This window comes from Ochotona princeps, chromosome 4 (genome assembly GCF_030435755.1).
Source record: "Ochotona princeps isolate mOchPri1 chromosome 4, mOchPri1.hap1, whole genome shotgun sequence".
NCBI classification, from domain to species: Eukaryota; Metazoa; Chordata; class Mammalia; order Lagomorpha; family Ochotonidae; genus Ochotona; species Ochotona princeps.
Window position 1 is genome coordinate 52728507 of NC_080835.1, and position 25647 is coordinate 52754153.

At 37.9% G+C, this 25647-nt stretch overlaps 1 protein-coding gene across 2 annotated transcripts in view; it reads right to left on the bottom strand.

Moving 5' to 3' along the window:
- Positions 1–25647, bottom strand: part of FCHSD2 (FCH and double SH3 domains 2) — a 261041-nt gene that overhangs the window by 117666 nt on the left and 117728 nt on the right. For both annotated transcript variants that reach the window (XM_058663557.1, XM_058663556.1), the window contains exons 5-8: positions 20005–20149; positions 10758–10891; positions 6534–6588; positions 5579–5707 (exon numbers count right to left, since the gene is read on the bottom strand). In XM_058663557.1, the coding sequence (XP_058519540.1) occupies positions 5579–5707; positions 6534–6588; positions 10758–10891; positions 20005–20149 (463 nt within the window). The remainder of the gene's footprint in view (positions 1–5578; positions 5708–6533; positions 6589–10757; positions 10892–20004; positions 20150–25647) is intronic.

Sequence of the window (25647 nt, forward strand, 5' to 3'; positions counted from 1 at the left end):
GCAAACTAGCATCACATACCAGAGTGTCACTTGAGTCCCGCCCGCTCCATTGTTGATTCAGCTCCCTGATAATGTGCCTGGGTCCCTATTACCCATGCGGGAAGCATAAATGAAATTCCAGGTGCCTGGCTTGAGCTTGGCTCCAGCTCAGACTGCTGTGAAGATACCCAGGAAAGAACCCAGGCTTTGGTGGCAGAGACACCTTGATCTAAGTCCTGGCTATTTTCTATGTTACCTGGACCTCACTTGAGTTTGAGGTGTGTGATCTATAAAATAAGAAAACAGATTTGAAGAAATGACAAAGTGGGAGGAAATGGCAAAAGGGCGTCTTGACTACCCCAAGAAGAAAGATTTAAGGATACTGGCATGTGAGTTTCCTCCTAAAACTGATCTGCCACAGACCCTATAGTGAAGATCAAAGTTGGCATTTATTACTATAGGCATAGACAGGATATGCAAGGGAAAGAAAACTTTAAAATATTGCCCATGTGTTCATTTCATCTCCAAACCTTAGCACCATATAATAGCCAGGTCAGGGCCAAGCCAAGTCAGGAGCCCAGAACTTCATCTGGTTCTCACACATAGGTGGGAAGGACCTTAAGCCATCATGAAGATATATGATCAGGTGTCCCCTGCCTGCAACCTAACCTTTAGTGCTACAATACCTGCCCCAATAGAATCTTTTTTTTTTTTTAAGATTTATTTTTATTGGAAAGGCAGAGTTACAGAGAGAAGTGGAATCACAGAGAAAGATCTGTCCACTGGCTCACTCTCCAAGCAGCCACAATAGCTAGAACTGAGCCCATGTGAAGCCAGGAGCCACAAGCTTCCTCTAGGTCTCCCACGTGGGTACAGAGTCCCAAGGCTTTGGGTCATCGTCTACTGCTTTCACCAGGCCATAAGCAGGGAGCTGGATGGGAAGTGGAGCAGCCACTTGGGGAGTGAACCAACAGATCCTAATTTTCTTTCTCTCTTTGCCTGTGTGTCTCATACATCCCATAGCTCTAGCTTTCAGATAAATAAATATTCTTAAGAAGGTAAATAATAATAATTGACTCATCTACTAAGTGCTAAACAAAGACATGTGCAAAGACTTCAAAACTAATTCATAGACATATTATCTAAGAATCAGGCAAACACATTATCTTCCTCTTTGTTTTTGATAGAAGGCACTCAAAATCTTTCCTTCTTGGTTGAAAGTCATCTTTTTTGGCTATAAAATCAATTTGTAAAAAATGGGACTTTCTGTTTTCTCCTAATTAAGCTAATATAATGTTCATTTTCAAGTATTCACATGGGGGCAGGTGTTGTGGTGAGTAAAGCCACTGCCTGCAGAATCAACATCCCAAATGAGTGCTGGTTCATGTCCCACCTGTTTCACTTCTGATCCAGATCCTGTTATATGGTGCAGCCTGTGATAGCCAGCACCCATTGACAGAAGACAAATAAAATTTGGCTGTGTCCCCCTACCCTCTGTCCTGAAGGTGGGTCCTATCAGTAATGGAATTCCATCCTCAACCACTCCCCCCACATCCTAATTTAGCCAGGATATTGGATGCAGATAAATTCAGTCTAGGTGTTTTTAGCTACAAGCCCAGTTCCTGTTCCTGCCCATCCGAAGGAGCACTAATCAACTCCTTAGCCTACAACACTTAGGTATTCGTTTCTGCCCACCTGTGACTCATCTATCAACTGAGAGGGGATGGTATTGCATTGTTGTATAACCACTCCCCTCACAAGCCCCTTTAAAAGGCCCATAAAGTGGGGGGCCCTCTCTCTTTCTGGTCAGGTGCTTCCCTTACTCTGGTACTCTGACTCTTGGCTGACCCAGGACAGGTAATCCCCTAAGCATGGTCCCTGTATACTGCTTAGATTGGATAATGGATATAGTAATGTTGTTTCTAGTTTGTGTACTATCAGGAGTTCCAGGAGAGGTGAGGCCTAGCAGTAGTGGATTGTAGGCAGAGAAGCCAGGGAAAGGTGAATGCAGCTTTGTAAGAGTGTCCAGGTTATTCTTTTTCTTTGCATGTCTCTTAGGATAACTTATATTGTTGGGGAAGCTGGGACAAAGGTCTTCAGCTTAATGGACGGACTTAAGGATAATGACCATTTGTTCCTCTTTGGATTATATTTGGTTGGATTATGATTGGCTAGATTGCCATATGGACTTGTGATTTGCTATTTCTAGTATACTCTATTATCATCAAGATTGGTTAATAAAGACTCCTTAATAAACCTTAGACATCTCTGGTGTGATCTCACTCGCACCCCGCAACAATTCCTACTAATGACCTTGGAAAAGCAGTGAAGATGGCCCAAGTGCTTAAGCCCCTGCCGCATATCCTGGCTTCAGCCTGGCCTAGCTCCAGCCATTGCACATCTCTCTGTCTCTCTCTTTCTTTAACTCTCTCAATAAACAAAAAAAATCCTAAAAAAAAAAAAAAAAGTACTCATAGGAAAAAAAAATACATTCAAACATCTCTAACCTAAAAATTCAAAATGTGAGATCTTCTTTTGATCCAAGTGTGGGGAACGGCCGACCCCACATGAATGAGGGGCTTCTAGATGGCTGCCAGGAGGCGGGACTTGTCCCGCCAGTGGGCAGGCAGGAAGTCACAAGGATAGGCTAATTCTCCCTGGCTGCAACTGCTGGCCTATCAGATAGCACCCAGTGGACCACGGGCAGAAGTGCTCGCTTTTGGCAATAAACACCTTTTTTTTTTGTTCGTCTGCCTTTTTTGGTTCGCCCTCTCTTTTTGGTTTTGTCTCTCTCCCTTTTGGTTCGTGACATTTCTGGTGGCCCATACGGGGAGAATACAGAAACGGGAAGAATTGGGAAGAAGAGTGGTGGAAAACGGGAGGAAGGGTGGCGAAGAATCGGGTAGGAAAGCTTAGACAGACGGGGACAGGAGCAGCGGAGAAAAGGTTTTAAAATGCAGCCGCTTTTGCCAGTTTTTCCCGGACCTCCAAGAATATGACTCAGCGTTTTTAGTGTCGTTGCAGGGCAGCCAGAGTGGCGGCGACACCCAAGCATTTCAGCTAAGGAATACTGAAACTACACAGTCATCAGTTTTGATTTAATACTAGGATACAATCATAACGTTGAGTATAAGCTGTACTAAAAACTGTTTAATAAATACACAGGCATGCATACAGAAATCACACGAGAATGGGAGTCCAAGTCCCTAGTTTGTCCTTGTATGTTTGCAGCAACAGGTAATATCTATAAGATCCTTTAGGTGTAATACTTCTGGTCTGCCAATGCTTCTCTATATTCTAATTTATGTTCTAATCAGAAGTTCCAATGGGACAGATGCTAACAGAAGATATTAGGAAATAAGCAAAAAGGAAAATAAACATTCTGCAGTAAGGATAGTTCCTGCTCCAGTATGGCTCCCTACAACATGTCATTTTTCCCTTGAAGGTGCCAGGAAATGTCCTATCTCTTATTTTCAAGGAAATAGCTTGTCGTTTCTGCACTGAGTTGATCACTTTACAAGAGCCACTACAAGAATGAAAAGAAAAAAAAAAAAAAAAGCAACCAAGCAAGCGTCCGCTCTGGTTGTATCCCCAGCTGCTGTTTCCTAATACCAATGTGTTTAGCAGCCAGTAAGAACAATACATTTGAGGATGGGGGAAATTAAATATAAAAGAGAAAAACAGAAAAATCAAATGCTTGAGCTTTTGAGAAAATGGGAGATAAGGACACAATCCAAAGAAGTTGTCTGACCATAACAAGCAGGAACTTGGCAACAGGTTAAAATGACTTTCATCTCCTGCACCCCTTTTCCTTTATTCCAGTTAAAGACCCATATAATTAGAATAAACAGTGCAGGACTGAGTTCAAGTTAGAGGACACAAACCACAATCCAGTATATATGCACTTCAATGTAATCCCCAGCATAAATGTTTTCATACATCCATTAGTACTTCCTTTTGTTTGTTAGACAGACACTTCAAAATCTTTAAATATGAATTATAATTTTATCTGTTAAGATAAACATTTTAAAATGTCTATTTCAGAAAAATACACAATTATCACATTATCATCAGACATGGAAATCGGCAAAATTTTGTTTAATAAGAAATTCAGGGTAAGGGGCAGACATTATTGACATCATGGCAGAGCAGGTTAAGCCACCACTTGCAAGGCTGGTATCCTGTATCAGAGCATCCATTTGTATCCCTATCACTCTACTTCTAATTCAGCTCCTTTCTGTATAAGTACCGCATGCTAACCAATTGCATCACAGGAGCTCCATCCAGCTTCTTTCTAATGTGTCTAGAGAAAGAAGTGGAAGATGGCCTAAATGCTTCATCTGAATGGGAGACTCAACATCAAATTTCCAGGCTCCCAGCTTCAGCCTGGACCAGCTCCGGTCACTGAAGCCATTTGGGCAGTGAACAAATGGGCAGAAGATTGTTAACTGTCTGCCTCTCCCTTACTCTGTCAATCTGTTTCTCAAATAAAGTATACATTTTACAAAAAAATTAATCTTTTTAGAAAATAAGGATACAGACTAAAAAAAAATTAAACTTGGCTGAAATATCAGTCTCAGTGACAATTCAGAAGATAATTGAAAATTCTGTCTAGCTCCAATACTTTGACTTGAATGATCTGCAAAGTAAAAAATCTCCAAGAAGCACATTTTCTGTTTAAGAACTACTCAGTTCCTACCTTACACATCAATTTTATTTCAGACATCAATAACTATTATGCAATAAATGTTACCATGGCTGGGGAGAAATAACAATCCTTCACTAGGATTTTGTTTGAACACTGAAATTTGTATTTGTTTTATTTGAAAGGCAGAGAGACAGAGAAAGATTCCCCGTCTGTTGGTTCATTCCCCAAATGCCCTCAACATCTGGAGCAAAAGCCAGGGTCCACAAACTCAATCCATATCACTCCACATGGGTGGAGGGGACCCAAGTACTTAAGCCATCACTTACAGCCTCCCAGTATGCACATTAGCAGGAAGCTGGATTCAAAAGCGAACTGGACTGAAATCCCACATGTGATGTGGAAGTCAGAGGCAGCATCTTACCTGCTATGCCAAATGCCTTTCCTAAGCATACTGTATAATGAAAATTAATTCCAAACTACCAGAAAGAGAAGTAATCCAAAAAATACAAAGCATAGTACAATGAAATAAAAAATGGCTTGCTCTACTACTCTATACATTAAATTTCATGTATCCAAAACCCAGATCATGAGTGTGTTTTTGTTTTTGTGGTTGTTTTTTGTTAATTTGTTTTCCTCAAAAAGCAGGGTGATAGAGAAAGGAGACAGAGAAATCTATCTGTTGGTTCATTTCCCAAATAATTATAATTGCTGGGGCTGGTCAGGCCACAGCCAGGAGTATAAATTCCACGTGGGTGACAGGAACCCAAGTAACTTGGGCCTTGCCTGATGTCTCTGGGATACATTAGCAGGAAGCTGGAATGGAAATAATCCGGACTCGATCAAGCACTGCAACATGAGATATGGGTGTCCCAAGTGCTGGCTTAGCCCCCTGTACCACAGTGCCTATCCAAGAGTTCAGTGACATTACCATATATATTAAAACTGCATTACCTTCATAATGTTTACTAAATCTGTTTGATAGTAGCGATCCTGATGTGCATTAGCTGCGGCTAGTGTAAGAAGATAATCATTCCTTGCATGTGTAGCCTTAGAATTACACTCAGAACGCCGGGCTTTCAACTGAAACACAGTAACGGGGATAATAAAGTGTAAACTGATGATGCACTGCAAAACACAGAGGATATTAATTTTGGTAATGAAAGGCTTTCCATGTGGAGCAAAGGCAACCAGGTGGAAAAAATGTTTCTATGTCTACAAAAATTGCTCATCACAATTAAGGAATTAAACAGTGAATAGAACACATGGTAAGAGTTAATTTTTCAAATATTTGCTACTTACATTTAATATATTAAAAGTTTTTTTTAAAAAACTTGCAAATATTTTACTCATTTTTTTCAGGTGGGAATACAAATTTTTTAAAACTAAAACCCTATCTCAAATATATCAGAAAAATCTAGTGGTTTGAGATAAGATTTAAAAAGCCAACACTCCTGATATGTGAGAGAACTGAATACATGGTGGGGGTCTGGCGGCCAAAGCCAGATCACTGAGCTCACTTATCCTACACAACCACACTAAAAACTTACCTACATCTGGCACAAAACAGTCACTCTTTCTTAATGAAATGGATTTTGTAGGGCTTATTAAAGCTCTACAAGTGTCTTGGAGTAAAAGTTAAAGACAAGCTAACTAAGTAATTAAGATAGAAAACTCATCCTTAAAAGGAAGTCTTGATAAACAAGCTGTGTCCAAAGTATTGGAACCTGGGTGAAAAACTCTCAAGAACTAGGGGAGATAACTGGGAAGGGTATCCCTCCCTTGGTTAATACCTTCAAAATGCTTCTCCAACGTACAAATAATGAATTCCCACTCTCCAAAGATCCAACTATTTATTTTATAACCTAAGAGGTTTCTCAACTGTGAAATACATCTTTCAAAAACTCACCTTTACACTTGCCTTCTGTAAACTGATTCTTGACTGAAAAAGGCTAAGTTTAGATCTGTAATAAAAACAGAAAAGTATGTTTAATAAAAAATTATGTAAGATTGAATATTACTGTGTGCTAATTTTAAAAGCTTTCTCTCAAAATGCTGTTCTGAAAAAGAATAAAAAATTAGAAAATTATGATTAAAACAAAAGTTATTAAACCGTAAGAGATTTTTATTATGACACTATTTCATATACTTCATATCCCCCAAGGAAGCATCCAATCATTGGAGACAAAGGTTAGCAGGTTTTGGGGGCTGTGTGTAACTGCCCATAGCATACCAGAATGTAACTGCAAGTCAGCAAAATTCCTAACTTCCATTGCTTTCCACCATTAAAAGTTCTTATATGGATGCCTGTCGGTGTGTCCCTTTTATTCCTAAGGATATTCTAAACTTATTTAAAAAGTCTTTGGAGTTTCTGCCCCACATAATTTTGATCTCTTTACTCTCCCACTCAGATGTTCTTAACTCCTTGATTCCTCTCTGCTTCAGAAGATATCCACAATCTAACAGCCAACTGTAAAACCTCCAATGTTGGTTTTACCCAAACAATTAGAGACAGCCATACAGAGAAAGTCAATAGACAAATGCTAAGAAACAATCACCACTCCCAGGAGCACCAATTTTTCTAAAGCTGCAATGTTTGTCTTGACTGAGTGTCATGGTGATTGCTATGAGAAAATGTAATGCATGTGCTGGCAGCTACATAGCATTATATGAAGTACAGTTGCAGACCTTAGAATTAAAGCAGTCAGTCTCTGCAAAGCTAATATGAACAGGATAGGCAAAAGCAGAATTTTCTCAAACTAAAGGAAAAACATTCAGGGGTGAACACTTGCTGATAATATATATGATATATTGATATATAATATATATAGATAGATATAGATTGATATAGATTGATAAAGCTGGCATGGTGGCTCAACACACTAATCTTCCACCTTAAAGTCCAGCATGTAGGCGTTATTTCGTGTTCCAGTTGCTCCACTTCCCATCCAGCTCCCTGCTTGTGGCCTGGGAAAGCAGTCAAGGACCGCCCAAGGCCTTGGGACACTGCACCTGCATGGGAAACCCAAAGGACACTCCTGGCTTTGGATTGGCTCAGCTCCAGCTGTTGAGGCCATTTGGAGAGTGAAGCAGTGGATGGAAGATCTTTCCTTTTGTCTTTCCTTCTCTCTGCAAATATTCCTTTCTAGTAAAAATTTTAAAATTAATCTCAAAAAACAAAAATGGGGCGGCATTGCGACAAGGCAGGTAAAGCTAACATCTGCCATGCCAACAATCCATATGGGTGATGGCTTGTGTTCTGATCCAGCTCCTTGCTAACAGCCTGGGAAAAGCAGAGAAGACAGTCCAAGTGCTTGGATTCCCACCATTTTTGTGGAGACGCAGAAGGTTTTGGCCTAGGTCAGTCCTGGCCAGTGTGGTAACCTGGGAGTGAACCAGCAGAAACACGATCTCTCTTTCCTTCAAATAAATAAATAAATCTTTTTAAAAAAAAAAAAAATCAGGGGGCCCGGCGCCATGGCCTAGCGGCTAAAGCCCTCGCCTTGAACGCGCCCCGGGATCCCATATGGGCGCCGGTTCTAATCCCGGCAGCTCCACTTCCCATCCAGCTCCCTGCTTGTGGCCTGGGAAAGCAGTCGATGACGGCCCAATGCATTGGGACCCTGCACCCGCATGGGAGACCTGGAAGAGGTTCCAGGTTCCCGGCATCAGACCAGCGTGCATCGGCCCGTTGCGGTTCACTTGGGGAGTGAAATCATCGGACGGAAGATCTTCCTCTCTGTCTCTCCTCCTCTGTGTATATATGGCTGTAATAAAATGAATAAATCTTTAAAAAAAAATCAGTTGTAACCATATTTTCTATCTTGTCATATTCTTACTTCATGGAGCTTTTCTTTTTATTAATCAGATTCCTATTCATCTTGATCTAGAAAGGGTCACAAAGTTAAAAGGTAAAGCTTTTTCAGATTAACAGATATTTGAAGTTTCTCTAGTTCTCCTTTTTCTGTAGTAAGATTCAGATATGCCAAGTTGCACACAGATCTTTCAATATAAAATTTCACTTTTCTGCCACTTGTTTCACTTGCTAATCCTCATATATTTCTAGTATGGTATTAGGTAGATGACAGACAGTGATAGAAATAACTCTTAAGATATTACTGGGGGCTCGGCAGCGTGGCCTAGTGGCTAAGGTCCTCGCCTTGATCCCATATGGCTGCTGGTTCTGGTCCCGGCAGCTCCACTTCCTCTCTATCTCTCCTCCTCTCAGTATATCTGACTTTGTAATAAAAATAAAATAAATCTTTAAAAAAAAAAAAAGATATTACTGATGGGCCCAGCGGCGTGGCCTAGTGGCTAAAGTTCTCGCCTTGAACGCGCTGGGATCCCATCTGGGCGCTGGTTCTAATCCCGGTAGCTCCACTTCCCATCCAGCTCCCTGCTTGTGGGCTGGGAAAGCAGTCGAGGACGGCCCAAAGCCTTGGGACCCTGCACCCGCGTGGGAGACCCGGAGGGGGTTCCTGGCTCCTGGCTTTGGATCAGCGCAGCTTGGGCCGTTGCGGCTCACTTGGGGAGTGAATCATTGGACGGAAGATCTTCCTCCCTGTCTCTCCTCCTCTCTGTATATCTGACTTTGTAATAGAATAAATAAATCTTTAAAAAAAAGATATTAGTGATAAAGATGGTACCTTCAAAGATTAAAATTTAGAAAAAGGGTTTTTTATAAGTAATATGCTACAAATAAGAAATTATACTGTGCACTACTCTTCATCATCCATCCTTCACATGTTACTGTTCTTCGGAGTACAGCAGGATACTGTTCTAGCCAGTTGTATCCCCTTTGAATCAGGGCCACATGAAAAGGTGGTAGTCACCTCTGTGCATCAGACCACCAAATCCATAATACTCAGGAATAATCATTGTCCTCATTTTCAACCTGTGGGCCATGGCTAAACGAGGTATTTACAAATAACCTACAAATGTGTCAAATCCTGTGTTGCAGACTCTAAGAGTCTGAAAATAAGTTCCTAAAATCCCCCTAACAGGATGTTTCTGATAGAGATCACCTATTCCAAAAATTGCAGATTTTACTGGAAAGATGGACTCACTGATTTTTTTGAAAGTACAGGAAATATTTGTGTACAAAAAATAAAAACCCACTAAACACAACAAATTAACTTCGGAAAATATTAAATATGTTTTCCTATAACATCATTTGGTGAAGATTCATTTACCAACCATCAGTACTCAATAAACTTCCAGAAATCCCTCAATTTTCTCAAGATGTTTTTGAGATTGCCTAAATTTTCTGCAGAAAAACAATCATTAGAAAGATATCCCTCCCTCTTTGCTGATCTGTTTGTACCAGCGTTTAAAGTCTTCCTGACTTCATGAGTAGAAGTTTAGACATCTAGATGTTTTCATCAGTCAGCTAATTGCACCAGCACCTCCATACTTCTGCTCATAGATCTTTTCAAAGTCCAATTCTGTGACACAGGCTTATGGTTGATGAGATCAAATTTTAATAAACTTTTACCTTTTAATAACTTTTAGTAAAGCCTTCTCAAGATATCATTGCAAAAATCTCTATCTCCTCTTATTACCAATTGCCAGCTTCTTTTTTATTTTTAAAATAAAGAACTATTATTTATATATCTTGAAAGTGGAATTTACACATTTTCTGGAGCACATCTAAGATCACATTTACTTGGATTTCAGGTAAACTAGACCCCAGTGCCTGGGCCCGTTCCCACAGGGCGGCCAGGGCTTCTGCTTAGTCCACATGCCTGCAAGCCTTCAACAGCACTCTGAGGACCAAGTGATTTTCTGGGACTTCACTTGACTTGGAATCTAGCATGAAAAAAATGAAGCTCAAAAATCCTGTTCTTCAGATGTCCAGGCAATTTTACTAGACTTCTGATGAGCTTTCAAATCTGTAAATACAATGTTACCTTCTTTCATTTTCAAAATCTAATTATGGAAATTTCTATCTCCTTTCCTAATCTAATTAAAAATCAACCAATCTAAAAAAATGTGATCTAATGTATAAAACACGTTAGTCAAATGAAATCAACAGTCTAAGAAAGAACCTATGCCCTATGTTGATGGAGAACAAAATATGAGCAAAGACAACATTTATTTGCATAATTATTGTTAGAAATGCTAAAACACATACTTTGCCTCAATGTCAGCTTTCTCCCGTACTGCATGAGCCATCTGTTCAGTCTCAAAGTACTTCTTTTTACCTTTAGCTAAATCTTTCACTGTCTCTTGTAATTCGGTTTGGATCTTTGTCAACTGGTCCACACACTGTAAAACACAAAAAGTACAATTATTATGATTTCAGTTTTCAAGCTTACAGAAAATAGGTTTGTCCTACAGAGTATACATTAAGCCTTCAGGATGCAAACCAAGGCACTGAAAGTGTCCTTCCAACTGCAACTGGGGATTCAGTGAACTTCCATCACAAGTACTATATCAAAGTCTGTCCTAACAACTATCCTTTGAGAAGTAGCCCAAGTACTGCTGACGTATGGTATTAGCATAAGAAAAGCATCTATGAAATATTCTTAAGGTTAGAGGTAACACGGCAAGAAAGGGAAAAGAATAAATTAACTATGTATTTCTTTCTAATTCTGATAAATGCTTCTGTATACCTGGATAACTGGTGGTACCAAGAATACTAACAAATTCATCCTTAGGGAACAAAGTGAAATCCAATTTGATAACTTCAAGGTAAAGGACAAAGTCTAGGTATCACATAACAATTGTCACCCAAAGTTATCCCTAGTTCAGCTCTTTGAATACACTCTAAGATAAGGACTGTCACAAACATTCTAGCAGAAGGGAGATCTAATATCTCAAAGAAATGTTTCATCGACAGTGAGGAAAGTAGCACTACTTAGGCATCCTACTGGAAAACTTGCTAATAACATGAACAGAGGGATTAAAAAAAAAATTTGAGCTAATATACAAAAGTTCTACTAACAATTAGGTTCTGACCCGGTAATCATGTCCTAACAACTGCAGGGAGAAATCCTCTTCCCTAGTTTGAAACAAACCACTGAGAAGTTTCATTAGCCTGAGGCTTCAGCTGAAAAATCTGAGTCAAGAGCACTGCCAGCACTTGGTGCAGTCGACAAAGGCTTGGCAAAGCAGGACTAGACACTGCTGAGGTGACTACCAGGCAGGGCTGAACAGGTGGAGTTACATACGGTTAGAACAAGGACACTAGAAAAGCAAAGGCAGAGCCAGTATATAAACTTACTAAACTTAAAACAGAAAGACTAGAGCTTTCCAGAAATTGTTAGACAATTCTACAAGGTTCTGTATGGATAGAAAGAAGAAGCAAACTAACCCATCAAATTTATTGAGCACTTGATTGAGAGGTAGAGTAAGACAGAATCCCAACACACTGGCTTGCTCTCCAAATTTAGGAGCCAAAGAATTCAACCTGAGCCACCACTACTGCCTCCCAGGAGGCACATTAGTAAGAAGTTGGATAGGAAACAGGACTTGAATCCAAGCATTCTAATTACAGAATGTAGGCACCCCAACCAGCATTTTTTGTTATCATGAACCAAGCACATGGGGAAAATAGATACTGGTCAAGGGGTACAAACTTGGAGCTTCAAAATGAAACTCTTCTGGAGAGCTAATATACAGCCTGGTAAATATGGTTAATGATATTGTATCTTTACTTGAAATTAGCTAAAAGTTCCGAAATATTCTCATCACCAAAATAAAAGTATATAAGGTGATGGTTATCTTAAGTAGCTTGACTTTATGATCCCTAGGAACAGCAGTGTCATACAGTGAGTCAAGCTGCCACCCATAATGACGGTATCATGTGATTGCCAGTTTGAGTCCCAGCTGTTCTATTTCAGATCCCACCATACATGTGGAAGACCCAGACAGAGTTCAGCCTTGTGGGGAGTGAACCACAGGATGGAATATCTATCTTGTACTCCTGTTCTCTTTCTGTTTCTCCCTCTCCTTCCATAACTCTGGATTTCAATAAGATTTATATAATAAATACGTAAGTCTTAGAAAAAAATAGTCCATGAATATGAGATATTAAGAGAGGAAAACTTGCTAATAACATGAAAAAAATTTGAGCTAATATACAAAAGTTCTACTAACAATTAGGTTCTGACCCGGTAATCATGTTCTGGAAATTTATCCTAAAAAGTAATTTAAAAGAAAATAGCTGCATTTTCCTGAAGACTTAGTGATAAAACCTAAAAATAGAGTTATGGCTACATAAAGCCAGAATAAATGAAATTTCACTCAGTAATAAATTACATTTACTGTAAACTCTAAGAACAGTAGTCAGCTACATTCAAAGAGCTATATATTTCTCTGAAAACCTATTTCAATATTAAACTTCAAGAGTGTAGGGGCTAGGCACCTCGGTATACCAGCTAAGCCTTCACCTATCATGCCAGCATCCCATACAGGCGCTAGTTTGAGTCCTGGCAACTCCACTTTCAATCCAAATTCCTGCTAATGATCTGTAAATTCATGGAGGAGGTCCCAAGGCCTTGAGCGCCTGAATCCAAGTGGGAGACCCACAAGAGGATCAGGATCCTAGCTCCTAGCTTCAGACCAGCACAGTTCCAGCCACTAGAGCCATTTGGGGAGTAAACTAGTGGATGGGGGATCTTTCTTCTCTGTCTTTCTGTAAGTCTAATCTGCCTTCCAATAAACAGTAACAAAAAAAAATCTTCAAACAAACAAAAAAACAGAAAGATCTTTCAAGAGTTTAAAGCAAGGCTGCAAAGGATTCAGAATAAAAAATATGTTCAAGTTTCTGTTTTGAGGATATGGAATTAGAAAATAACATACTAAAATTCCTGTTAAGAAAGGTAAAAATAGTTATGTATCTTTGATTGTTTTAACGAAAATCAAAGGAGACTACAGAGAATGTGGTAGGGAGCTGTTACTGTGACATAATGGGTAAAGCCATGACCTATGTTACTACATTCAGCAGAGTGAACCAGGTGGAAGAGTTCCCTCTCTGCTTAACTCTAACTTTCAAAATACAAAGAAATCTTAAAAAAAAAGGGGGGGGGAGGCGGTTTGCAAACTGACAAATGTTATGTATAGGTAAAGCACAATTATTTCAAGGAAACCAAATGAACTCTAGTATAAGTAAATGGGAATGAAATGGATGAAAGCTAAGTAAATACAAGAACGGCAAAAAACCTTTTAAAATCTGTGGCTCTTATTCTGATTCATAAACAACTGTTAATATACAAAAAATGATTTAATATAATTCTTATTATAATCACTCATTCTAATTCTTATATTCACAGGTCCTTCATAATGTAATATGTCTATAGTTATCCTTAAGTATCATAAAAGAAAATAGACAAGGTTTTGAAAGGTTGTGCACTTTTAAATGTTAGACAGTGAGAATTTGGGCCCAGTGCAGCAGCCCAGCGGCTAAAGTCCCTGCCTTGTACACGCCAGGATCCGATACAGGCATTGGTTCATGTCCTGCAGGCTCCACTTCCCATCCAGCTCTCTGCTTGTGGCCTGGGAAAGCAGTCAGGGACTGCCCAAAGCTTTGGAGCCCTGCACCTGTGCGGGAGACTCAGGGGAGGCTCCTGGCTTTTGGTTTTGTATCAGCTCAGTTCTAGCCATTGCAGCCATTTGGGGAGTGAATCAGTGGATAGAATATCTTCCTCTCAGACTCTCCTCCTCTCTGTTTATCTGACTCGCCAGTAAAATAAATAAATCTTAAAAAAAAAAAAAGTTAGAAAGTGAGAACTTAAGTCAAAAATTGTCCTAATCATGATAGAACAATTTGGACCAGCCTACAGTCAGTACTTCTATATTATAATTTAGACTTGGTTCTGTCAAGTCTAAATTTCCCTATAATTCGAAAATTGTAAAATTGGACTATAGTGCATAATGGATTTAAGGGACTATGAGATCTGGGAGAACACAAACATAAATATGTTACATTCTACATTCAATTTTTTCCTTCCAGCCATTTGTTGAATCATGAAGATAGAGACTGGAGGCAGGTGGGAGGGGAAGTACCATAGTTCCAGAGAGTCCAAAGAACAGCAACTTGAACAGCAACGATCTGGAAAGTAGCGTACTGCAGAGAAGCAAATCCAAAAATATGTAAGCAATGTTCCTTAGAGTCATTAGGTGCTTTCTACAAGGAATGTGTGAGGTCAAGTTTCTAGAAATTCAGTGGAGAACATTAGCTGAGAGATTAAGGACCAAATGGGGATCAGAGGATCAGAGAAGCTACTTGATGTAGAAAAGACCAAAGTAGGAGTTCAAGCCTTGTCAGAGCAGAAAGGCCTGTGTGTTAACAACTGAAGAAGATGAGCACACAGCAGCACGGTCAGTAGTCTTTCCAAGCACAGACCAGAAACACTTTTGGGCCCAACACTTGCAGTTGTTTTTCTGGTGTACAAGACTAACATACGGGAATCCAGTGCCAGAAATGTTTTGCTTCTCTGAAGAAGCTTATAATAATATACAGCATACATGTATGTAGAGAACATTTGGTCAAAAGAGGCTTTTTGTTTCTCCAATAAGAAAGATTGGCTTGTAACCATTTTTCCCTTATTTTATTTAAAACTGGTATAGTATTGTATGTATGAAGTACCCATGATTATACCAGTAATTTGAGCATAATTTTAGGAGTTTTCATCTTTTAAAGTAATGCTTTGTTTCTATTTTTAAGCTGAATTTTAACTTTTTGTGAAATCAGTAAGATACTTTGAGGAAAATTGCAGTGAGAGGTGGTAAATATTCTTTTTAGGAAGAACTGATTTCTAACTTTTTTAGTTTACATGTTATTTTATCCAGCTTTAGAATCAATATTTTTTGTTTTTCAAAAGTCAGATATACAGAGAGGAGAGAGACAGAGAGCTTTGGGCCATCCTTGACTGCTTTCCCAGGTCACAGGCAGGGACCTGGATGGGAAGTGGGTCACTTAGAACCGGTGCCCATACGGGATTCTGGTGTGCAAGGTGAGGACTTTAGCCACTAGGCTACTGCGCCAGGCCCAGCATCAATATTTTTTTCTAAACTCAAAATTTCCCTATAGTTGTTGGAATTATACAACTTCACATATTTTAATTTTTAATTCATTTTTAAATTTTAATATTTACATATTTTAACGCTTCAAACCAAAGCCCTACTTTAAAAATTCATGTCACAGCAGTTACACTAATTTCAAATACAATTTTTCTCCTATAAAGAAGTAAAACTTTCATTTATCATAATTCTAGCACGAAGCATGGCTAGCTAAAAGATCACATGCTAATGAAACTGACCAGCATCATCTAAGAACAAATCCTTCTCTCCACCTCCATCCCCTTCTGCCTTTATAAATCTTGAAGAAATGTGTTCAGAAATTAAAATTAATGTTTACTAACACTTCATTCTACTGGGGACTTTTAAGAAGTAATCTATGGGATGTGCATGTATATAAACTGTTGCTGTGACATTTTTCAATGCATCAGTAAACTAACAGTGACTAAATGGACTTTGCAAAAAATAGTTGAAAATTGTATTAAAAAGAACAGCAATCATGCCTTAGATTTTCTTATTAAACATTTTTCACACAGCACTATATAACAAGTTTAATAATTTTCTAATGCTTTTACTAAAACTGCTGACTATGGAAAAACAACAAATAATGTCTTTTGTGCTATTATTAACATTTATAATCTGTATCTTTTAATTCAGAAAATGAGTTCACCTATTCTTTGGTAAACAAATCTTTAACGGGGTCACTTAGCTAACTGGGCTGCTTAACTGGTATGCTGGGAGAAAATAACATTTAGTGTTTGTACCAAATATTTAAAGTATTTTGACAAATTGTTTTTTAAGATGTAATTTCTAAAGCCTCACCACAGTTGGAGCTGTTTTGTACAAATTACACATGGCTTGCCTAATCTGTCAATATCAGAGTCATACGGTTGAGTGGGGGACGTTCAAAGCAGCAGAGGTTGATACGCTTTCTCTTCTGAGGGCTTTGATCGAACTGTTGTAGAATTTAAAGGTGCATTTCTGCAGTTTTCAGCACAGAAAAAAAAGGCAGAGTGAAGTAGACTCAGTCTTGACACTATCTGGGCCACAGTACACATGAGACTGAATGACATCAGCTGCACAGAGGAAAAGCATCACTGAAATGCCATGCTGCTTTTGTGCTTGTTTCTGTATGTAAAGAAAAGGTACAGCCAATTTCATACTAACTCAGGTTCTCATTTTGGTATTGTGCTCACATCTACACCATACTTGACGGTGGTCGGATTTGTCAGAGGAGTTGATATGAGGTGTTTGTGTGTGTGTGTGTGTGTGTTTTAATTAGCAATTTCTTTCAAAGGCAAAGTTGGAGAAGCGGGGGGGAAAAAGAATGAGAGGAAGAGAGAGAGAGATTTTTCATTCACTAGTTCACTCCTCAAATACAACAGCCAGGCAGGATTGGGCTAAAGCAAAGCCAAGAGCTACATCCAGATCTCCCACATACTTCCAAAGGTTCAAATGTTTGGGCCATCTTCTGCTGCTTTCTTAGGCACACTGGCAAGGAGCTGGATTGGAAGTAGAGTAGCAGGGACTCGAACTGGTGTCCACTAGGGATGCCATTGTCACATACTTTACACAGTATGCCACAACACTCACCTAGGGTGGGTGGTTCTGAATTCACCTTTTACTTTTAGTGAAGCTGGGTCTAATTAAATGTTTTGAAGCTTATCAGAAACTCAGTACGCTTTAAAAATGTGTAGGGTTAGGGTTGGGAAGAGGAAGGAGAAGGAGACGTGAAGAAGGAGACCCACACAGAACGCATTGTGAAGTGGCTTACTGGTTGACCACAATTAGAGTAAGGATAGGTTTCAGCTGTAAATGGTGACTGACTGCTCTGCGTGTATTGTGTGTTGGGATAATTGTGCCATATTTCGTATATTAGAATAAAAATTTTTAATGATCATAACTAAAAGCAAATGTTCTACATTAAATTCTGCTTCTAAATCACACTACTTCTGTTTTGGGACAGGAGGCTGTGGGAAAACCCTGTCAGTACAGGGTTTTTCCCTTCCTTGATGGCAGAGAAAAAAATTTAATTTTTTTTCATCCTCTTTACTTTCCATAAAGTTAATTTTCATTCAAGATTCTTTCATGAGGTAAGGGCTGGGAGCTAGAAGGCTAAGTTGCTCGGGTTCTGGTTCTTCATTGAACTGAACTATGTGACATTGGACAAGTCACTTAACCTCTCTCTGCTTTAGTATCCCTCTCCTATAAAATGGAAGTTATACCTGCCCCACAAGGCTGTTGTGGGGCTTCATTAGTGATAGTATCTGTAAAGCACTAAAGGTTCTCAAAGATGTTACTATATAAATACAAAAAAGCATCTATTAAAATTGTTTTACTTTTGGGGGGAGGGGAGCAGAAGGCAAGCACAGCACACTTTCAGTTAAGACCTTATCAACAGGTGAAACAGACACAGACCTTACAGAATAAAGGCAATTCAACAGCATGACACCCGTGTGCCAGAAAAAAACTTCACAGTCTCTGAAATAACATCTTTTGGGGCCCCTAACATTTTTTTATAAACAATGTTCAGCATTGTAAAGCACAAAGTTTAGCCAAGTAACAGATAGTAAAATTATGAAACAGATTAGGAAGTAACATATTTAAGGTATAAAGAAAAACAGCTGTATCTAGAAACAGACTATTTTCGAAAGTCAGATTTCGAAAGTCTCCCTCTCGGTAGATTACACTTCCAAACAAACAAATGTTAAAAAAAAGAAAAGAAAAGAAAAGAAAAGAAAAGAAAAGAAAAGAAAAGAAAAGAAAAGAGAAAGAGATTAAGGAAGAAAAAATTCTACTAAATCTTCATTTAAATAAATGAATATATTTTCTTCTTAAGCCAGTTTAAAGTGAACTTGTCATTTGTAATTATAGCTTCCTGACAGGTATATCATATACGTACTTAACGCTTAACAATTGGTTATATGGCACATAAACACCATTATTTTTAGTTATAATAAAAAACATTAATTCACTGATATGAGGACTTATCAAATGTCACCAAACATTCTTTGCTGGAATGCTAGTGAAGTTCAGGTCTGTGACTGTTTCTGTAATGGAAAAAAATGCGCTAGAGGTAGTTTTTTTTTTTTTTTTCCCAACATACTCTGATATTAAGGAAAATATCACACACAATAATTCACTCAAATCTGAAGATTTATACTGGCCATTTTAAACACAGTATTTCCTCCTGATTAGGAAGCTATACCAATATTAAGCCCCTGACTCTACCTTTCGACCCTCTTTCTGCATAATCAGAAACCAAGAGACACACCTGTACATTTTTTTGTATTTTTAAATCATTGGTCAATTCTCACACAGTTTACTATGTTTTCCTTGAAAGTGCTACCTTTTTTTGGCAAAGTAAAACAGTCATTTTTAAAATGAAAACAGCCATCCTTATACAAATGTGTATATGTCAACCAATATTAAGTAAGTGCTTACAGGTTATAACTTTAGCACATACACATATACATTTACATGGTTTTAATGCCTCTGAAATCATCTTTTACAAACAGAAAAGATATGGTTATTTTTAGTCTTTGTAAAAACAGTTCTGAAAATCCATATGATAACTGGAATAAAAACAGTGAATGATTTCTGAAATACTAATTCTTTAAATAATCACTTCTAATCTTCCAAAGTGTTACTAATTTCATACGAAAACTTTACTACTGAACATCACAAATCTCTATTCTAAAACTGCATTTCCAAAACAGATAAATTCAATCAACCACTTTCAACAGCTAAATTTTCACAAAAATCACACTAAACAATGATATTTAACTGTGAATACTCAAACTCTGTATAATCAAAGAAATATGTCCATTTGAAAGTGTTTATTTGCATACATCCTATAGATTAAACTTTTAAGTGTACCGGATATTTAAAAAACAATTCTATTGGTACATATAATAAAAAATGTGACAATTTCCTTTACATTAAGGCTCAACTTGAAACTAAGAATAATTGACAAAGAATTTTCAAGACTTGGGATTAATAATTTTTAATATCCTAATATTGTATTTCATTAATATATTTTAATGAACTGTACCAACATTGTGAAACTACACAGGTCCATTGAGTAACACTAAAAAGCAATATCCTGAAGAAATATTTAAAGTACTTTCTAAATGTTCATTGATTCAAATTGTGTTCATCTTAATTGGATAAAACAGCACAGTGGTTAAAGGGAAAATGTCAATGTCAGAAAATCCTCAGAAAATACCAAGCATAAATATGTATGACCATATAGGAAAGCTGAAAGATTTTAAAGCAATTTGGTATCATGCAAGTTATAAATGTGGCACTGAAGTATTAAAATACACTTAGGAAAAGAACAGAAACAGAAACAATACCCTTTTTAGTTGCTGTTCTTTTAAGCTTCTCACTGTTCTTGCAGGCTCAGAAATGAAGTTTTTATAGTTCTCACATATATTGATCCGAGACTGGGCTACCTGCATTGTTCCCTCGAGAAAAGATTTCCAAACAGGATACATGCTCCTAAATTCAAAGAGGGATGGAAAATTATTAGGCAAGGAAAAGGAAGAAAAAGCTGGCTAACCTTTTGGTCGCTGGATAGCACTGACAAGAATTATAGTCTTCTGACTATATATGTACTTATATTGGTTTATAGAGAGAATTACAGCATACAAAACACTGTGTGTGGCATATATTCTACTCCTCTGTAGTTTAGCAGCAGGGAGTTTTGATTCCTCAGCTTCTTAATCATAAAGGGATACATGCATAAGAATTTGAGGCAAGACTAACATGACAAAAATTAGCGAACGCAGATTCTCCAGGCCTTTCATCATTACAGGGCTATCATTGCGAATACCAACTTTCACTATTTCATAAACGTAATTCTGTGATTTTATCGCTGAGGTAACTGAGGTTCACAGATATAGAAATTCAGTAGGTTACATAAGAATATTTCAGCATTGAGATTCAGTGAAAGTTGGGGACCATTCTCTTTCAATTACATACTGCTCTCTCAAAAAAGTAATGTCAGAAAAAAAAACATATATGAACAATTGCTCACGTGCTTGAGAAGTCTTGTGAAAACAGGAAACTGATGGCACTATTGCTCTACATCAGTCCCTGTTGTAACAATGTTTAGCCAGCATCACACTGTGCCTTGGAGTCACTGCAGGTAAGACCCATCACCATCACTTGCTGATACAAGTGCTTGACAATTACTTACCCTTTGCTTGCTCTAGCCAACATCCTTCTCAAATCTTTCCCATATTGCTAAATGTTTCAACCAATTCTAGCACACTCCTACACTATTATAAGACTAGCAAATTTTTAACAACAGTCAGTACTTAATGAAAATTGGATGGAAAGAAATTTTGAAGTTACAGTATCAGATTCGCCCACTGATAATAACATGGATTCTTACTACTGCAATGTAAAAAAATACATGTTACATAAAAGTACTTGTGCGACAAGAAATAACAACTAAAAACAAGAAAAAGAAAAATCCCCTGGTTCCTCCTGATCCTTAGCACTTAACAACTTGATACAGTTTTAAACCAAGGTGCCATGAAATATACCGAATCAACTTAGATATAAACACTGAGGCAAATATGTGACACCATCACTTTGGAAATATTCAATGTGCTATGTTTGCACAAACTGTCAAAATATAAAAAAAACTAATGGGACGAAAAAATAGCAACACTGAGATGTCGCTCTTAGCCTCAATGTGGGACAATCAAGGGAAGTTATAAAACATTTGGACCATCATTCACTGCTTTCCTAGGCACATTAGCAAGGAGTTAGATGTTTCTAACTCCTTTTTGGGACTCAAAAAGGCAATCACAGTTTGCTGGCACCATAGACAGCTTAACTTGCTGTTCTACAATGCCAGACCCTATGAATAAATGTAATTGTTTAGTTAATGCCTGTACTGCAGGGAACACAAAGACAAAAGTGTATAAGGACCCTTCACAAAGTATCGCACTATCTTTTATTTCTAGTTTCCACAAATATTTTCAGCAATCCTTCTATGTCTTGCTGTTTGTTGTATTCTGCTGTGGTTCGGATGTGGTTTGTCCCCCACGGATCAGCATGTTGGAGACTTGGTCTTCAACGTAACAGTTTAGACATAGTATGAACCTTTAAAAGGTGGAGCTTTTAACTGCAGGTACCACCCTCAGAAGGAAATAGGTACAAGTCCTAGAGAGAAGTTGTTATAAAAGCCTAACCTGCACCCTGCAGTTTCGGTCTCCTGTTCCTATTTTGAAATAGAATTTCTTCCTTTCATGCTCCTGGTTTTACCCTGAGGTCCTTATCAGATCCAATGCCAGGCTCTTTGTACTTTTCCCTCCAAAACTGTGAACTAAACCTTTTCCCTTTGTAAAGTCAGACATTTCAGGTCAGCTGACTAATCCATGCTCCTAGGACCTAGCAAAAATATGCACTGGGTGAATGTATAAATTTTGACTTGATTAAAAAAGAGAAATCTTTTTCACTATGGAGTTTAAAAACAAAACTTTAAAAAGTAGCAGGTTAACATATCCTGAACACTGAAGTAACAATAAAAGCACAGACTGCTTACCAGTAACAAGGCTTGTGTTCAAGTTTAACCAATATGTTCACATGTAGCACACTACCATACTTTCATTTCCTCAACAAGAAAATGAGGAAATAACAGAAATAGCTACACCATGTATCTTACAGGGATATTTTTTAAATCATATGCAAATAATGTAAAAATTTTTGGCAAACAAATTCTTCTAAATGAATAAATAGCAACAGTAGCAGAATTAAGACTTCTTACTAATAGTGCTAATTCCAGCGAAGGGTAGTTTTCATTCTGAGGAAAAAAAATCATGTCTTAAAGTAACTTTAAATTTTTTTTCATATGTTGAAGCAATTTTGTAGGAAAAGTAACAAGCATGTATAGCTGCTCGGCTCAGAAAATAAGACTCAAAATTATAAATGAATGAAAGGAGATTCTTTTAAAGACCTATCACATAGTACTACATATTTTACAAATATCACATGACTTTCATTTATTTGAAAACCCATGTGTGAGAGAGAGACAGACACACAGAGAGATCTAACACCTACTGGTACACTCCTCAAATGGCTACAAAAAGGAATCAAAATGGTGGAATAGGGTAAGGACATGTTTAAACAGACGGAGAAATATTAGCCAATGTGAAGCAGAGAGGGCACACTCCAGGAAACAGGAGCCTCCCAAATAGAATGAAGCACGCAGAAGAAAAAATCTCAGAATTGGAAGATATTTTCTGTCACCAGAAGGAAGCAAACAAAAAGCTGGAAGCAGAGCTGGATCAGGCCAAAAAAAGTATTCAAGAATTGAAAGACACTATTAAGAGGCCTAATATAAGAATTATGGGAGTCCCAGCAGGTGCAGAAAGAGAAGCTGAGTTTGCAAATGTATTTAATAAAATAATAAAGGGAAAATTTCCCTAATCTAGAAAAATAATTGGGAAACAACATCCAGGAGGGGCACAGAACTCCCAACAGGCTTGATCAAAAGCAATCTTCACCATGATACATGATCATCAAGGTCTCTTCAATTGAACATAAGGAAAAGATCCTTAAATGTGCACATGAAAAAAAATCAATTGACACATAAAAGAATGCCAATTAAACTCACAGGAGATCTCTCATAGGAAACTCTACAAGCCACAAGAGAATGGAGTGACATATTCTAGGTTCTAAAAGCAAAAAAAAATTGTCGGCCTAGGATAACATATCCAGCAAAGCTTTCATTTGTCTCTGAAAATGAAATAAAATTCTTCCACAGTAAAGAAAAGTTAAAAGAATTTGCCTCTCCCAAACCTGCCCTACAAAGGATACTTCAAGATGTTCTCTTGACAGAGAAGAGGAATAGCACCCAACAAAACCAAAGGCAAATGGGAAGCACATCCCAGTAAAATGACAACAGAACACCAAATCAATGAACAACCCATTCCTAAAATGACAGGACCAAATTACCACCCATACATATTAACCCTGAAAGTAATTGGCTTAAGCTCAATCAAACGTCATAAATTAGTAGATGGATTAAAAAACAAAACACATCTATTTATTGTCTAGAAGAGACACATTTCACCAACAAAAATCAGCGGAAGCTCTATCTCATGGATTTGATGCTTTTGTTTTTGTTAGTTTCATCTCTTCAAAACAGTTTCTTCTGATTAAATTCTTCAATGACTCATAGATCATACAGTAGCATCATTTTCTTCAAGAAGGTTCTTGATTTTCATTTCTTCAGCTATACATTAATCATTCAGTAGCATGTTATTTAACTTCATGGTGTCGTTAATTTCTATTTTTCTCTCTGTGTTGATTTTGTTTCGTGGCTTTTCATTTAAGGGGATGTATAATAGCTGTGTAATGGAGACTATCATATCTAGTAACATGTTATTTAACTTTATGGCATTGTAAATTTCTATTTTTCTTCCTATTGTTGATTTTCTATTGTGACTTTTCATTTGAGGGGATGTACAGTAACTGTGAAATGGAGACTAACACATCCAGATGTGAGGATACCATGTAGTATGCATCTCTACTTCCAGACAAAGATGGACTTATAATGAAACTGTTTACCATATCTTGACAATAGGATGCTGGACTCTCTGCCATTGTCCATGCCCGCAATGATGGACATATGACTGTGCATGAAGAACTATACTTTAGTAATGATATAAAGGAACTAGGTGGGGGGGGATTGGTGGGAATAAGGGAAATGCCAGGAGCCTATGGCACTGTATCATAAAATAATAATAATAAAAAAATAAAATAAAAATGTAAAAAAAAAGAAATTAAAAAACTGTATGAAAATTAAAAAAAAAAGAATATTAGCAAGGAGAGGCATGAGAAATGGAATAGCTGAGACATGAATTGGTACCCCTATATAAGATGTGGACATCCCAGGTGATGGCTTTCAAAAAGTAAAAGTAAACACCTGTCTCCATTTATGGCATTACTTAATTCTCACCAAATTTTTGAAGATTACTATTATCAGCAATGTATTGAGGGGGAACCTGAGGCTCACAAAGAGGTTGTGACATCGTTTTTTTTTTTTTTAAATATTTATCTATTTCCATTTGAAAGGTAGATTTATTGAGAGAAGCAGAGATATAGAGAGAAGGTCTTCCATCTAGTTCACTCCCCAGTGGCTGCGATCGCTAGAGCTGAGCGGAACCAAAGCTGGAAGCTAGGAGCTTCTTCTGGGTTTCTCACATGGGTGCAGGGTCCCAAGGACTTCGGCCACTCTCTGCTGTTACCCAGAGTTGGATTGGAAGTGGAGCAGCAAAAAATGAACCGGTCCCCATATGAGCTGCCGGTGCCCCAGCTAAAGGATTATTAGCCTGTTGAGCCACAGTTCAGGCCCTGAGATTCAACTCTAATGATGGTAATCATCACTAATAGCACCTTAAAGGACATAACTTGAACTTTGCCATTACCATTAACTATGTTTTTGCTTTGAGTTCAATTTTGGCCATCTTATCTGTGATAATAATCTCCTGTTTTCACTCATTGCCTTCAAGATCCTGACTGCAACCAGGCCTAAACCCTGTAAAAACCCATAATCCATTTGATCATACCCTCCTTCCACTGTTTTTCGCCCCTTTCATCAACTTCCTTCTCAGCTCCTCACCCAGTCTAGGCTTCATGGCCTTTCATTACAACTGCTCCCTTACGTACATCCTTATTATCCCTGCCTCTCTCTCTTTACATTATTACAACCTACAAATTTCAACCTTCATTAGATCCCAAACTCTGTTTACACTAAACCAATGTCTGCAGCAGAAAGTGGCTAGAGATTTAAAAAAATAGTCAAACTGCCTGGTCTACTTCAAATTCATGTCAAATAAATTGTAGTCATCCCTAATCCCTCTATCCTAGCAATCCTGCTATATTCCTTTAACACATTAATTTGCCTTTCTTCCCTTCCTCTCCTCCTGTTCTCTTCTTAGATCTTTCATATTACCACATTTAAAGCTGACAATGAAGCT